Raw genomic sequence first — 16,724 nt, 5'->3', positions numbered from 1 at the left:
CTGAGGGTGACGCAAGCCATTTTATGAATGCATATGCTGAGAACATGTAAAACATGCATATAAATTTCGCGCATAACAACGCAATGTAGTAATCAAGTACAAACCTTAATAAAATATAATATTCAACTGTCAACAATGTAAAAGTGATAATGCATGACATGTTTAGAGCACAACTAATTAGCAATACAAGCGGAAGGAATAATAGAAAGTGTTATTACAAGAGATGTCCTACGCAGAGAGGAGGACACAAATTCAATGATATGGGAATGCCTTGTAGCACGGGTCGTATGCCTCGTTCCTAGGTCCTGAGGGGGTGCAAAACAAAACATGAATGAACCAAGTTATTATATATATAATACTAAAGTAATTATTCTTCAACATACTAACCCGCAGTTTGGAAAACTCATATAGCATAATAAGTAATAGGTTTTCCAAAAACCCTAGCATGCCATAAAACCTTTCATAAAACACATGTCTTATAAAGTGTGCTTAGTAGTGGTATCACAATCGCCCAAAGGCCCTACATCGCCCAACCAAAGCCATATATAAATATCATTCGCCTGTAGGCACATAGTATGGATAACCACTAAGTAAGCACATAAAATCATGAACATAATCTTTCCAAAATATATCTCATCGAAGCTCAATAGCTCAAATATCATACACAAATCCATGTTCATAAATATCTCAGTAAATGTAAAATCAATAAAGCATGATATTTCATAAAGCGTAAATCAGATTTACTCATAAACGTTTCATAAAACATAGTCATAAAATCATGCTTTCATGTATGCATTTCTAATAATTAAATCATGCATTTTGGAGGGGGTCCACTCACAGATACTTCGCCGCCGTCAAAGACAACGCCTGCAGCAGCGCGTTGGGGAACCCAAGGTCCCTATTAGGTTTTTCGACGTCCTGAATCCGTTTGTGACGTCCATTTTCCCAAATTCAATCGTTTTAGTAGAGTTTTATTAATTGGTCATTTTATGTGCTTAGGTGCGATTGTTAGCAACATTTTCATCCTCCCTAGTTCGAACGGCTATTCGGTTCGAGTTCTAGAAGCTTTGCCCAGATTTCAGCCGACCCACGAACTGAAACCGGGTCGACCCAACCCACAACCCTAAAACCCGATCCAAACTCGGCTACCCGACCCAAACTCAATAATCGGCCCAACCCAGCAACCTAAAACCCAGATCTGACCTGACCCAGACCAATTCCCAGATTCCTTAGTCCGTGCATGGGTGTCGTCGTGAACGGCGACGGAGGCGCGTGTGCTCTACGCACTGGCCATGGCAGGCGCCCACGCATTCGTGGCGATAAGTACATTAAGAATAAACTAAGAAAATTAGTAATACGTGTTTCGACGAGACGGTCAACAAAAGTCAACATCTATGCCTCAAGGGTGTTTGGGTAATTTCATACGTTCAATACAATAAAATATTACAAATTTTGGACGGGGAATCACAAAAGATGACATGAAAAAGAAGGTTAAGCTGACATGAACAAATTGATGTCAAATTTGAAGCTGCCTTCAAATTTGATTTTTACTATTTCTAAAGGCATTCCACTTGTACTTTATCTTAAATGCTAGCATATTTAAGTATTATTTTATTATTTTTACACAAAAAATAAAATAAAATAAACCCAACTTTTATTATTTTTGTTTTAAAAAAACATAAATGAAGCAATAAATTTTGGCATATTGGGTGGAAGGAAAATATTGACAACATGTTAAATTGCCGAGTTAGCTATCAAATTGAAATTTGATGTTTTGAATTTGACGTCTCCTTTGGAGATGCTTTTAGATGTTAGATTAGCCGCCGACAAGATTAAAACTCACGCCTTCATACAAGGACTCAACTCCTTTCTACTACTGTGATAAATGACCACTTGCGAAAACAAAATCTAAATTGAAAAACCTAAACTAGTCAACATAATAGATGATAAAACACCCACTGAAAAAATCCATGATTTTTCTAATTTTACTTACTAAAAAAAATCCAAATAAAAAGTAAATTACGAAAATCTCCCCATTCTTCTGCTGTATGCCTTCTTCAACAAAGTTTCACGTCCAGGAAACCGTTTCAAATTCTCAACCATCCAACCCTCACTGCCACCCTCTTTCTCCCCCCTGAACCTAACCCCATTTCCAAACTACCCACACCATTTTCCAAAATTCCCAACCTCTCATCCCTTTTCATCTTCTGTCTCACCCTCACCAGCCTTTCCATCCGCTTCTCTCCACTCCCCAAAAGCCCCCCCCCCCACATTTTTCTCCTCTTCTGCCATCTCTTTTTCCTCCCCTCACTCTCATCCTCCCTTTTCACTCCTCGGAATTCCCCCCTTTTAACGTCCCCAAAAACTTGAAATTCACTCTGCTCTAATCAATTTTGTCCCTATTATCCCAACCAAACCTCTTGCTAATATCCAGCATCTCCAAAACTCCGCCGACACTGATAGAACTCTTCTGATTTCCATTCAGGACTTTCTCCATTAGCTCCTACTCAATTTGATCTCGGTAAACGGCATCGTTAAGGACCTGGTCGACAAGCTTCACCCAATCTTCGAACTCGCGAGCGCGGAGATTTTTGTAGACCCATTTGAGGTAGGATGAGGGGAGGGTGCCCATCATTTTTCCTTTGTGTTTGCTGGGCGCGGCGACGATGTTAAGGTGGATAGGACAGTGATTTTGGGGTTTTGTGGGTTTGAAGTGCAGGAAAGGCGGAGGGGATGTACAGATGTGTGTGAAAGTGGTGGGTTTGACGGTGAAGTGTGGAGACAAAAGAAAGTGCTCAGAGTAGTCGTGGATGGTGGTGGAAGATGATGAGGTAGAGAAGACAAAGTGTGAACAACGAACAAAAGTGTGTGAGCGTGCCTTTTGATCCCAACTAAACCAAAGTATTTTTAATGAGTAATAAAGTTACCAATTCACCCTTTGTCATAGAATGGTCAAAATTAATGCGGTGTGGTATCAAAACACGGAAAATAAAAGATTAATTGGATTTGGAGGTTGGAGGCCCCTCCAAAAATTCGAAACTTCTTATGAAAAAGGAATTAAGGGTGTTATTGCTATGCAGTTGAACCTTTTTAAACAAAGGTGTGCTACGTCTTCCTTTTGTCTGATTTGCAATGAGTGCGAGGAATCTGTAGCACATCTTCAGTTTTTTTTTGTCTCTGGGTTGATTTGGTATGGTTCGATGTCCCCATGATTACAAAGTTGATAAGAATTATATTACTAATTTTAATGCTTGGCTCTTTAAAATGTTTAAGGAGAATATTGGGGATAAGGCAGAGATGGTAAGAATTCAAACATTATTGGCCTTCACGTGTTAGCAGATCTGGAAAACTCGATGTAAGTTTATTTTTAACCTTAAACCTCATTCTCCTATGCAAACTGTTAGGGCATTCAATGTGCTTATGCTATGTTCATAAAGGTGAAGGAAGAGAACACAATCCAGCGAGATGCAAGGCCTATTGTTCAGCGAGACAGTCTTTGGTCTCCACCCCTTCCTAAATGGTAAAAATTAATGTTGGTGCGACTTGGAAAATGGGGGCTTCAAAAAGTTATGTGGGTGTTGTCATGAGAGACTCGAGGAAAAAATGTTTAAAGATTAGAAGAAAGGAAGTACATACCTCTAGTGCAGCAGTTGCCGAGGCTTTGGGGGTCCTGGAAGGGTGTTATTTGGCTCAACAAAGCAACTATTCTCAAATTATGGTAGAATCTGATTGCAAGCAAATTATTTCTTATTTAAATGGTGGTGTTGAAAATTGCAACTAAAAGATATACCCTATTTGAAATCGCAGACGACAATTGGGGTGTCTCTTTCTCAACTGTGTGTGGTTCTGGGTGTCAAGATTGAGGAATGAAGGGGCGAACTTTGTCGCTAGATTTCATGGAGTGGAGATGAACAATTCTGTCTGGGTCATCAGACCCCCATCTTCGTTAGTGAGAATTTTCAACAAAGATGGATTACCATGTCCTCATTCTTAGTCAGGGATGTTGAGGGATGGGGAAGACGTGGTAGCCATGTTTGGTAGCGTCTTTTATATTCCCCTTCTCGCTTATTTATGTTTTGTTGGTCAGGTGTTTCTGGCTTTCTTTGTTTGTGGTGGTTGTTGCCTTGGAATGAATTTTCTTTTTCTCTATAATAATAATAATAATAATAATAATCTTAAAATGTTTGGGGAACAATATCAAAGCTTACATGAGTTTTTTACCAATTATAAGTCGAATTTTTGTCTAAAACTAGTACTGTACCATGTACCATGCTTAAATTATCCATATTTAATTTGACAAAAACAATTATCCATGTTTAAGTCTTAAACTTATCTAATTATAAAATTTGGTGTCTCAAATAATACTACAAATTTTGGTGAACGCATGAGTATGTATGCTTGAATTTTTACTCTCTCTTTAGGGCTAGCTCTGAAAATTTAAGGGTGTTAGGCGAGGTTTTGAAGTGAGGCCCTAAAGTTCTTTGATCCCTAATTCTAGGGTCGGGGCCAATTTTGAAGGGACTAAACCGAACCTGGGTTTAAAAGAAATAGGTCGGGCCAATCCGGGGACAACATTTTCTAATATAAGAACCAGACTTAACCCGGCCTAATTCGGGTCGAGTCCAAGAGTCCTTTGGTTTGTTTTTTTTTTTTTTTTTTTTTTTTGTGGAGAAAAAAAATCTAAAATTTGCACAAATTCACTACCAGTGTAGTCTGCAGATTTTACAGTTTGCACAAATTCACTCCTTGCACAGATTCACATCCAATCTAAACATTACAAAGTCTAACATCCAAGTTCATAGATTAACAATACATCCAAAATAGCAACATTACATTGTCCAACATCGTTTGATACATTGATACATCAAATCCTAGACATTCAAAATAACATCTGAGAGACATCTAAAGATCAAATCAATATACAAAATATTCAAGAGTTTGAGAGACAAGAACGATGTAATCAGCTTTATTCTTCAAAACGCAATACAATCATAGTAATCATACCTTACTCAAACAACATGACATCATATTATCATGAAGTACAAAGTTAACTTCCGTCAGTAAGTCTGATCTGAAAGGAAATGCATAACTAATCAATTGTTGACTTGCACAACAGTGGAAACCACCACTGTTGATCTTAGTTAAAGTTAATCAAGATAGCATTAAGTACTTACATCTGTTGGGTCCAAAGAAAAAGACTAGTACTTTCTTCTAATCAGCAGAATAGCCATACTTCTCTGGTTCAGTTACCTGCAGCCAGAAAAACCAACTTGATAATCACTCACACTAAACATAAAAAGAGACAATTTTCTACATTCACCGTTGGGAATCATGAAAAGCAAGTCTAGTATCGAAAGCATGTGAAGAATAAAAAATCAATGCAGTGGCTGCACTTTTATAGCCATTGTGTACGAGAATCACAGGTAAATAAGATTAAGGGAGCTTCAACCCCCTAATAGGAAATAAATAAACTTTCTTTTCCAATCTAATTGCAGAAAATGAAGTGTCACATCGAACTCCCGTTTCCACATGCATTGAAAAAGAACACGAGAATCCTAATTTCGAAAGGATAATACAGAAATCTGAAGCACCTATGCATTTCCACTTTCATTTAACACTTCCAAATACCAAGATTAAAGTAAAATAACAAAATCCCAAAAAATAGAAATTGCAAAGCCGAAATATTTACTCAATGAAATTAACCAAAGAAAGAAATTCAAAATTTCAGATCCAGAAAACCAAACCAACACAGTAACAAACTAACTAAGCTTGCAGAAAAGCACAAAAACCCTAATTAGAGCATATTCCTCAATTGGGTAGCCGTTTTCACTAGGTATATAGCCTAAATAAACCGATAGCCGGTTAAGTAAAAGAAGCAAGTAGCTCTTAAATGTTGTTTATTCACCCTGGAAAATTTCCATATAAGAGCTAATAATATAAAAGTAAGAACCACAAGAAACTAAATAGGTATATAGCTCGACTTGCATCGATTATAGCCATTTGCCCCTCCCTCCCATAACCCCAACACCCACGAAAATAAATACCCAATACCCAATTGGAGGGCAAATTAACCTAGTAAAATCAACACCCACGAAAATTCTCAATATTCATCAATCTACAAATTCTAATTTAAAAACTCTAAAATCCCTACACCATAAATTCACATTAATAACAAAACCCTAATTCAAAATTACCTAAATTTTAGAGGGATGATGGCTGGTAGTAGTGTCCTTGACGGCGATGATGGGGTGATGGTGGTTGCAATGGCGGTGGTGTTGTCAAAGAGGAGAGAAACAAGGTTCTAGAACCTGGGTTATCTGGGTCTTGGGATGTTGTTGAGGAGGATGGCTGGATGGGTAGTGCCGTCGTGTTGGTCGTAGTGGCAATGATGGGCTGGGTTCTTTGGGATGTCGTCGGAGTCGAGGGAGTTGAGGGAGTGATGGATGGTGGAATGGTGGGAGTGAGACTGATTCTGGAAACCTGGACTCGAGATGATTAGGGTAGAAACTAACGGTTCACATTGGATGATAGGTTATTATTCAATCTCGACCATTCATTATAATTAGAAACAAGTCGGTCCAGGGTCCTGTTTTTCTAGGGTTTAGGACTCGGCCCACCCTATAAATGACATAGGCCTGCCCTGTCCCGTTTATTTTCTAAAACATTTGGAAGCGGCCCATACCTGCCCCTAACCTAGGTTACTCGCCCGACCCGTAATTCCTTTACCCGTTTACCACCCTTACCCGATTCTTTATACATTGATGAATGGATCAGAGTTGGAAGGTGAGATTGATGAGGTGATGCTTGGTAGTGGAAGAGGAATTGGATGGATCATGTGGAACAATGGAGATGGAGACTACATTAGAAGTTTCTAGATTATGTTGTGTAGCTTTTGGGCCACATCTGTTGATTGACTCATTTTGTGTTTTATTTTATTTTTGGCCCATCTTTTGTTTGTTTATATGTTTACTTTGGGCCTATAGCTAGCTTTTATATATGTTTTGGTTGGTTGGTAATAAAAAGTAACTTTTACTAAATACACACACACACACACACACACACACAGACACACACACACACACACACACACACACAAAAATACTTAAATATTACACGTCTCACGTTTTTAGACACAAATGCACTAAATATTTGCAGTCAAGAGTCTAGTATTGAGAGTGAAGAATAACAAAACTTGATGATCAAGAGAGTAAAGAACAATAAAACTTGATTGACGAGTATAATAAATTCAACAACGCCAATTGTTTGTCTTGTGTTTTTTCTAAAATCAACATTACATTAACGAATCGAATATTAAAATAATCCATTGTAATAAATTATTAAAAACCAAAATATAAATTCAAAGTTTTGATTACCTTAAAGTACAATCTTCAAAACCATATGATAGTTAATTTAAACAATCGATAAAAGTGGAGAGATTAGGAAGCCAAACATTTTCACTACACAAACAAATGAACTGTGATATTTCTTACTTTTTTTGTATTTATATGTTATTTACAGGATACAAAATTTTTTGAGGGCCCCTCTAAAGTGGGGCCTCTAAGCGGACGCTACATGGACTACCCTCAAGGTCGGGTCTGTATCTCTTGTCCAATAAATCTTCATGTAATACTAGAGAGACTAAATTTTCAAACCAAATTTGCAAATCAAATGATTCGTCATCAATAAAAAATAAGCACGTTAATCGATACTTAATTAATAATATAAGGGGTTTTCTAACTTTAATCCTTGAAGAATAAATTTAAAATAAACCTGGTGTTAAATTACATATTGATTATAGTCCCTTAATGTGTCCTTAATTCAAAATAATTAATGTGTATTTCATTCAATGTCTCCCATTAATATTTAAATTTAGGGTAAATATCAATTTACTACCCTCAAGTTTTGTGGTGTTCAACATTTGGTACATGAAGTTTTTTTCATCCCAGAGTCATACCTAAAGTGTTAATTTTGGGATAGTCTTATACATCCGTTGGCTGTTAAATCAGCTGTTAACTGATGATGTGGCGCCCACGTGAACAATGACTGGGCACCACTGCCAATATGGGACCCAAATGAATATTAAAAAAATTAAAAAAAATTAAAAATTTTAAAGATTTTAAAAATTAAAAAATAAAAATAAAAATTTCTGGGCACACTCACCCATTCCTCCTCCTGACCGCCTTCCTCATTCTCCCTTCCTTCTTTTCCTGCACCATCCTTTATTTTCGTATCCCACTCCTTACATTCTCCTTCAATTCCATCCCCATCGCCTCTTTCTACCAAAGCCGCAACCGAATCAGATTCTCCGTCGACCCCGAGCCCCGAGCCCCCATGCTCGGTCTCAGGTGTAGACTCCAGGTAGCATTATGGTTTGGTGTTCCAGAGCTTATCTCCTGTATGAGGCAATGATAAAGCGTCGTCTTAGGTTGAAATTGAAGGCTTGTTCACCTTGGAAGCATCTTCCTTATCAGCTTCCATAGCAGTAACTGAAATTGGAAATTAGAGATTGAAAACCCTAAAATTGGAAATCTGCAACATGGTGGCAGAATGAAGGATTGAAAACCTTAAAATTGGAAATCCGCATCATGGTGGCAGAGTGAAGGGTCGCTCGGGCCTCACAGGATCGAAGAGAGAGAAGGCGAATGGGTGGGTGTGCGAGGTGGGTGGGTGCACAGGGAGGGTGAGTGCAGAGGAGAGAAGGGAGGGAGAATGAGGGGAATGGGTGGGTGTGCCGGGATGATGGGTGCATAGGGAGGAAGGAGGGAAGGGGAATATGGTTGTGCCCAGAAACTTTTTTTTTTTTAATTTTTTTAATATTCACGTGGCCCCTATATTGACACGTGACGCCCCAGTCATTGTCCACGAGGACGTTACATCATCAGTTAACGACTGATTTAACAGCTAAACTAACGGATGTATGAGATTGTCTCAAAATTAACACTTTAGGTATGACTCTTGGACAAAAAAAACTTCATGTACCAAATGTTGAAAACCACGAAACTTGAGAATAATAAACTGATATTTACCCTTAAATTTATTAATATACACATTTTAATTTATTTTTTGACCAAACAAAAGTTTTTTTAATTTATTAATTCTATTTTAACATTCTTCTAACTTGAAAAACTCATTTATTGTATCTAAATGTTAGTATTGAAATGTATGCACCGAAATGTATATATCCAAATGTACGCACCGAAATGTATCATATTAAACTAATGTACATAAATGTGTGTATCGAAATGTATGTACCCAAATATATGCATCGAAATTTATTATATTAAACTAATGTACCTAAATGTATATATCGAAATATATTATATCGAATTAATGTACCTAAATATTTGTATCGAAATTTATGTATTGAAATGTGTGTACCTAATATAATCATATATATACCAATGAGTAAAATGAAGTTTTCTACTAATACAATCAATCATCCACAAAGAGGAGAGTCCACAGTAGAACCAGATGGGGTTATTTTTGGGAGATGGGTTGGGTACTGTTATGTATTTTCCTTATCGTATATACGTGGGGTTGGCAGTGGCACACTGCTCTGCTGCTCTGCTGCTCTCTCGACCTCCTTTGCTTTGCGATCATGTCAGCTTCTTGGCACGCTCTCACCGGCCTCGGAGCTCTCTCCGTAACCGCAAAACAGCGCCGTCTAATTCCTTCACCACCATCAGTTGCTCACTGCTTTCTCGCCAGCTTCCAAGAACTGTCGACGGAGCCTCCGCGAACCCAAACCACCGGCGCCGCTATAAGCTTGAAAGACGCCGGCAAGACCGAGAAGCAAAACGACGTCGTTTCCGATCATAACCAAGCCGAAGAAGAAGAAGAAGACCATGGAATTTCCAAAATCCCGGTCCCCAGGCAGAAGTACATCCCCGTTTCCAAGGCCGAGCTTCTCGACGGCGTCGTTTCGAACTTGTTCAAGGACAGCAACGGTGAAGACGACGATGAATTGCAGAGCTTTCTTCTTCTCTCTTCGTAAGCCCCAATTGAACGACGTCGTTTGGGCTCTGATTGTTTGGGACATTTTGAACATTCAATGAAAAGCTGTTTGCTTTGCAGGTGCTTGGACTCCATTCTTCACGCTGAGCACAAGGGAATTTTGGAAGAAATGCGAGCTGATTATTTCAAATCGAATTCCGCGGAGAACAAGCAAAATGGTGATTTGGTTGATGGGCAGAGCTCGGATTCTGCTAATGGGAGTGTCATCAATGGAGTCGAGAGCATTGAGGCAAATGAGGATGAAAAAAATGAAGGTGGAAACGCAATGCCGCAGTTAGATTATGTTTTGGAGTTGCGAAAACTCTTGGGTTCTCCGGCTAAGAACGTTGAGAGGTATCACCAGTTGCTCTACAAGTCAAGTTTTCTTCTGTTTTATGATTTTATAAACAAATTTGTAATTTAGAAACTTATACAGCAGAAGTTAGGAACTTAGAAAACCTTCAATGTTAGAGGGATAATCCTTAGTGCTGCCGGTTTTTAATATACTTGCTCTAAGATCGGGTTGAAGTTGTATATGTGGGTACGTATAATGCATATGCTTGTAATTTGTTACAAAGTATCCTGGTCAATTTCAATTGTATCAGCAGAGAACTCTTTATCTCATTTCATGGTATGAAATCAACTGTTATAAGGGAAATAGGACAAAGATGGTAGTTTTTCGTTGTCCATGTTGCTTTACAAGGTCAGTAACTTTTGGGGTAAAAGTTTGACAAGATTGAAAGAATGATGGTATAACCTTTAAGAGGCAGGCACAGTGTATGTTTATGTTCTATTTTACTTTTAGTTGTTGTTCAGACTCATGTATGGAAGCCTTTGACATCCTATGCAATCTTTTCTTGTGTTGTAGAGTTGCTGTTTCCACTCGTTTCCAGCGTTCTTTCATGCAACTTCTTAATGATGCTCAGTTTGAAGAACTATCCGAAGGGGATTTAATGCTGACTTCTGCATTGAACACAGATTATCTCCTTACTTTGCCCATATATGTTGACTGGAAGAAGGCATCTGAGTCCAATGCAATTATATTCAGGTGAGTATATTTTTAGGCTCAGTCCTCTGTTTTCATTTTTATATTTGATCACTGAACAATTAATTTATATGAACATTTTTTATTGAGCCGACCGCTTGCAAGTTAATGTCAATTCCTCTTTCAGGCGAGGATATGCAACAGAGAGGGAGAAGGGTCTACTACTTGTAGAAAAACTGGAGTACATACAGTCCAAAATTCTACAAGGAACCTTCTTCATCATATCAAAACCGTTGGCGAAATTTGGGAGCTGGATAGTTGAGGTCATTGTGTTTTTCAGAACAATGACTGCCTTCATCCTGGGGCAGCATCCTTCAGGTTTCTGTTCCTTTTCTCAGTTTCTTTATATTTAGTTTGACATGTTTTTTCTCTCTTGCTTTATGACAGGCATTCCAAGTTGCTTGTGAAACACCAGAAGTACAAGACTTGACTAAAAGAATGAAGCTTTGGCTTAAGGAATTGTCTGTTTTCCAGCAAGCATTTCGTTATAGCGAACAAACTTTTGATGATCTGCTGGGAGTAGAGCAACTATCAAATAAAGACCTCCCAATTTGGCTGGCGGCACAGAGGGCAGTATCTCGTTATGAAGGGCGTTTATCTTCAGTTGGACCCCGTGGAAGGCTCCTAAAGAAGTTGCTTTCATGGATTGGACTTATTTCCCCTATACCAGAAACACCATTTGAGCTGGATGGTGATACTAATGATTCTGACCCTTATGCAAGGTTTTTTCCACTACCTTTTACTTCTTCACATTTCATCATACTTCATCGATGTTTTTTCTATTTCCAGCTGCTTTCTTCTTTTCATCTAATTCAAAAAGAAAATATTGAACTTAACTAACTGAAAGAATGAACAAATATTAATATTCTTGACTAAATGAATTCAAGCTGAACGTCATGGTGTTGATCTCTCAAAGTTTGATTTGTTTTGTGTCTTCAACTATTTATAATTGAATACTGTGTTGTAACTTGTACTAGGTCTAAGGATCCTCTTTCAAACTAAAAACCTAAAAATGATTATACCACCAGTTATGTCACAAAAGAAATGATTATAGCAGTGATTGTGCAGTAAAGATTAGTCTTGAAGAATTCACGTGGAAGTTAAACATTACTCGATTGGCCAAAGAAACTGATTGGTGGTGTAATGATATTTTAACAAGTGATTGTACATTTTTAACTGATTGAATTGCTTTTATATGCATTGATATTGTGGTTGGAACTTTATTGGTCAGCTAATAGTAATATTGCTTCCTCAGGCCGATCTTCTTATCAAGGATATCACTTAGTGACATATGGAGGCCTGCTACTAGGAAATACTGTGGAAATGATATTTGGAAAATGCTAAAAACTTCTGTTTCTATCCTCTTTTCACAGTCCATCCTCCAGGTATTGCTCATATATAGTTTAATTCACTTCCTTATTACCTATTTCGTATAAGCAAAGTTTCTGCGGTTATTAGTATTTCTGTTACTTGTGGATATGCAAGTTACAAGGTCATGGTAATAGTATATGGTGTTTTGGAAATCAGGAGGCAGCATTTCAAGAATTAATTTTGCTTTATACCCAAGAAGTAGATGGCAGGAATGCTGACTACAATGCTACTGTTCCATCGTTGCAGTTAAAGATTTATGAGAAAATTCCCATTCCGGATCTACCAGTAAATACTTCTGTCTCAATTTTAAAGTTCATCCATTGTAATTTTCATTTCTTCTAGCATATGGTTTTGTAATTTTTTCTGTGCCTGCCTATGGTATTCTCATTTGTTTCACTTTGTAGGTTATCTTTCCCCACAAAAAGCTGTCTTTCCGTATCATAGACACGGTATGTTTATCTTTGCTACATGCTAACAATTATGTAGCTTAGTGGATCCATAATTTGCTGAAGTATCTCTCCCCTCCTCACCTGATTCTGAGTACCATCATTTTATTAAATATTGACTTCCTTTTTTTTTTTTTTTTTTTTTCACTTGCTAGTCCTTTACTAATAATTTTGACTGATTTTTTTACCACTCACTAGTCCTTTACTAATAAACATTTTGAAAACTTAATGAATGTTTTTATCAGCTTGGTTTTTGTTGCTATGACTTATCTATGCATCTTATCACATAAAGGATGCTTAAAATTATTTAGTTGGTTGTTTATGGTTTTGTCACCCTTGGAGCCAAATCCCACTTCCTTCTTGTGGAGTGTCGGTGAATTGAATTCTAGTCACTTTGGTTCTGTATAATTTGACTGATGAATTAGGAGAAAATTAAGTAGGATCTGTCTGATTATTGAACAAAGCCCTTTCAGATTTTGAGCCTCATTTCCGTGTACTGTTTTAACTTGCAGGTGCGCTTGGACATTGCCTCAATACTGGGGCTTTCAGCATTCTTCATAAACTACAAATTTTTTAATGTCTTATCTTCCCCGTATGTATTCTCTTTATTTTTAACTTTTCAAGTAGTTTGTATAGCTAGATCTCTCTCTCTCGCTCTCTCTCTCTTTATGGGTGGGTGTGTGGACATTCCCTTGTTCAAAGTACTTGTTTCCTCCTTTTGTTTTTTTTTGTTTACATGTTCAAGAACAATTGGTACATCATTATGTTCTATACTCTTTAAGGCTGTGCATATTTTAAAGCAGTACATTTAGGACATTATATGCCTTTTCTTCCAAGTTAAATTTCTTTGTAATTGTCATGAACATATCCTAGTTTAATCTAATACCAGGTCAGCAATAGTTCTTGATGTGGTTGCAATCAGCGCTCTTATAATTTATGTGTCCCGTGTGGTTTTGGGATACAAACAGACGTGGGATAGGTATCAAGTGAGTCAACTATATCTTTGGATTCAAATTTGTACAGTTACATAGTTCTAAATGCTAATTTAATCTGAGGTACTTAAGTAGTGATCTACTAAAGGACGTTTTTGTTACAGCTTCTAGTCAACACGACGCTTTATGAGAAAACCTTGGCAAGTGGATTTGGCTCAGTTCATTTTCTTCTGGATGCTTCTGAACAGCAACAAGTATGAAACTATTTCAATTATTTGAGGTCGCTGGATATGTAGGGAGAAGGGTACATTAAGGCGGGAAAGTAGCAGCTTAGAGATTATAAGGATTCATTTACTGGGAATTCAATGAGTTTTACACAAGTTAGGGAGAACTTCCTAAATATCAAAAGCAAAACAATGACAATGTTAAAAACAATAAGTTGCATTCTGTAAATTAAACCAGAAAACAGCTTAAATCAGTTGCCTCATTCAGTTAGCTGCTGTACTAAATGGTTTAGTCACATGTTAGGTTAGGTCCTGCTATTAGATTGGTATCCTGTACTTTCCCTACATGACATCCTTTGCTATACTTTTTGCAGTACAAGGAGGCCATTTTGGCGTATGCAATCCTTCTCAAAGCAAACAAGGGGAAGGTTTGATCTCACTGCCTAACTTGAGTGCTATGCTTCATGTTAGAAGTAATTTTACTCTTCACTATGATCTTTGTTCATTAAATCGACTACTATGCTTGCTTCTTATAAATTATCACCTTTACATATTTTTGTTGAAAGTACACTACTACTATTGTTCTCTTAAACTCATGTAGAATGAATCTATATGAACATTATATTGTTGATGAATCGGAAAAACATAGGCAGCAAAGAATAACAGCAGGCTGTAACAAGGCTTGTGAGTACACTGAGTAGCATAGCTGAATAATAAGTGAAAAAATCGGTAGTGGTATGGATAAGGAAATCAAAAGATAGCTGAAAATGATGAGCGTGTGCAGAAAGAGAACAAGGTACTTTCTCCTTATCATGTTCATAGTCGAACATTTTGATCCTAATTGATTTTTTTGCTGATAATGCCATTGCCGTTATAGAATGTCTGCCTAGGAGGCGCATAGAGCAATGGTTTAAACTTATTTGATCATTCAAGGTCTTACAAAAATTGATGTCTACAATGAAGAGAGTCTTTCTAGTTTCCATTAAAAAATATCTACTCGCTGACCTGCTAAGATTCATGGGGCAAAGTTCTTGTCATAATTGTGAGTTTGAGAGGGCCAGATGTATCTGTACAAGCTCTTGTTTTTGGTTTAAACATATATTTTCTTGAACTCGATCTGAAGTTTGGTATGTTTCTTGCTTTAGGCATTTCTTTAGCTGCATGAAGCATCAATATTTTTTCTATGACTGCAGCTCACGTGTCGCCAGAGTGTTGGAGACAACTGCGAAAGATTTATGTATGATGTGTTTAAACTAAAGGTAAAACACCAAAGTCTGTTGCACGTCAATTTTACTATATTATAGGGGTGGACCGTGGAGGCAGTGCCTCCCCCTGTCTGTGCTTCCAGTGATTGTTGGCTTGAACTTTAAAATCATGCAGGTTGAAATGCCAGTTGACAAGGCAGTTGCTACATTATTAAGGCTGGGGTTAGCTACAGAAACTCCTATTGACGGAAGGATTAGTTTGGAGGCCATTTCCTGTTCAAAGGCACACAATTCCCTGAAAGAACGTTGGAATAGTTTGCTCGGTTAATATTTCTTATTGCTGGTTTGCAGGTCCAGGTCCCATCAATATACATGTCGCTGCTACAAACCATTTTCACGGGAAGCTTATAGAAATTATGTCGAGTAATTGTATAGGTTATATTACATCAAAAGGTGTAAAAGTTTCATTTCTTGTTTGAAGATAGAAACAGGGAATGTTGTCAGGAGAAAACCAGGAAAACGAAATATCGTGATGGCTGTGGCCCTGCTACTGTCTCTCTGAGTGAAGACATTAAATTATGCGTTCCAGTTCCAGATTAGAACCAAACCCAAACATAACGTGAATGTGCTGTTCCTGGCGACCACAAGGTTCTACGCGGATCTTCGATAGTCTGTTGGCAATGCCAATATGGTACAATATATCCAAAAGAGAGTCATTGAAAGATTTATTTGTCACTCCAATTTTCTACAGGAGACATTATTAATTTTGTATAACTTGAAGTACAAGAAAAGGACGTTTCTTTATTTTGTCTTGAACAATATTCAAGCCCAACTGGCCACTTAGTACAACAATTTTTCTTCACTTGTAAGTGAGGTCTTATGTTCGATTCTCGCCGAAGGCAAGTTTGAACCACATTATTGCGCCGAAGGCAAGTTTGAACCACATTATTGCTAACTCATTATGAGGCTAAGCCCACTCCGTCCTCTTAGTATAGATAATATTGTTTGTTCAAGAAAAAAAACAATATTCAAGCCTAAACGTAGTTTATAAATAGTCAAGCCCTAACGCAAAACCTTAGAACCCTAAACCCTAGCTCCTCCTCTGAATCTTTGTTTAATCTCCTCAAATTTTCCGATCTGTGTATCCAATCCAAATATATCCTGACGGCAACGAAAGATGCCTCCTAGAAAGACATTCTATAACCGCATTGTCCGCAAAAAAAAAAAAAATTCAATTAGAATCATATTGTTCGACCGTGAACATGATAAAGAGAGAGAATTTTGTTTTCTTTGCGCACACGCTCATCATTCTCAAGTATCTTTTGATTTCAATCTCAATATCACTGTCGATTTTATCCCTTTTTATTCAGCCATGCCAGTTAGTGTACTCACAAGCCTTGTTATAGCCTGCTGCTATTCTTTTCTGCTTATGTGATAGGAGCATATTTGTGCAGCATTATTATCATTTCTTTGCATTTACTTACTTAATCTCTATTCGCTATAGTATT

General features: G+C 37.5%; 1 protein-coding gene across 2 annotated transcripts; it reads left to right on the top strand.

Annotated features, from left to right (window-relative positions):
- The first annotated feature begins 9,565 nt into the window (after positions 1-9,565).
- LOC137707963 (uncharacterized) lies at positions 9,566-15,894 on the top strand. Of its 2 annotated transcripts, none has more exons than XR_011064751.1 (14): positions 9,566-9,990; positions 10,075-10,347; positions 10,862-11,041; positions 11,166-11,301; positions 11,426-11,760; positions 12,294-12,423; positions 12,566-12,694; positions 12,814-12,858; positions 13,368-13,447; positions 13,745-13,841; positions 13,952-14,041; positions 14,386-14,484; positions 15,205-15,270; positions 15,392-15,466. XR_011064751.1 is itself a non-coding variant. In XM_068446915.1 (14 exons), the coding sequence occupies exons 1-14, from the start codon at positions 9,599-9,601 to the stop codon at positions 15,542-15,544; spliced, it is 2,160 nt and encodes a 719-aa protein (XP_068303016.1). In that variant the 5' UTR covers positions 9,566-9,598; the 3' UTR covers positions 15,545-15,894. The 2 variants fall into 2 exon arrangements, 1 of the variants encoding a protein (XP_068303016.1); XM_068446915.1 differs by having other exon boundaries at positions 14,386-14,439; positions 15,392-15,894.
- The last annotated feature ends 830 nt before the right edge of the window (positions 15,895-16,724 follow it).

This window comes from Pyrus communis, chromosome 11 (assembly GCF_963583255.1).
Source record: "Pyrus communis chromosome 11, drPyrComm1.1, whole genome shotgun sequence".
In the NCBI taxonomy this organism is placed as follows: domain Eukaryota; kingdom Viridiplantae; phylum Streptophyta; class Magnoliopsida; order Rosales; family Rosaceae; genus Pyrus; species Pyrus communis.
This window is presented reverse-complemented; position numbering and strand designations above follow the sequence as displayed.

What these genes read in the sequence shown, in the direction of transcription:
- LOC137707963 (XM_068446915.1), top strand. Translation starts at nt 9,599, where the DNA reads ATGTCAGCTTCTTGGCACGCTCTCACCGGCCTCGGAGCTCTCTCCGTA. An exon ending in CTTTCCGTATCATAGACACG is followed by an intron (nt 12,859 to 13,367) that starts GTATGTTTATCT and finishes TTTAACTTGCAG; the next exon opens with GTGCGCTTGGACATTGCCTC. An exon ending in ATGCTTCTGAACAGCAACAA is followed by an intron (nt 14,042 to 14,385) that starts GTATGAAACTAT and finishes TACTTTTTGCAG; the next exon opens with TACAAGGAGGCCATTTTGGC.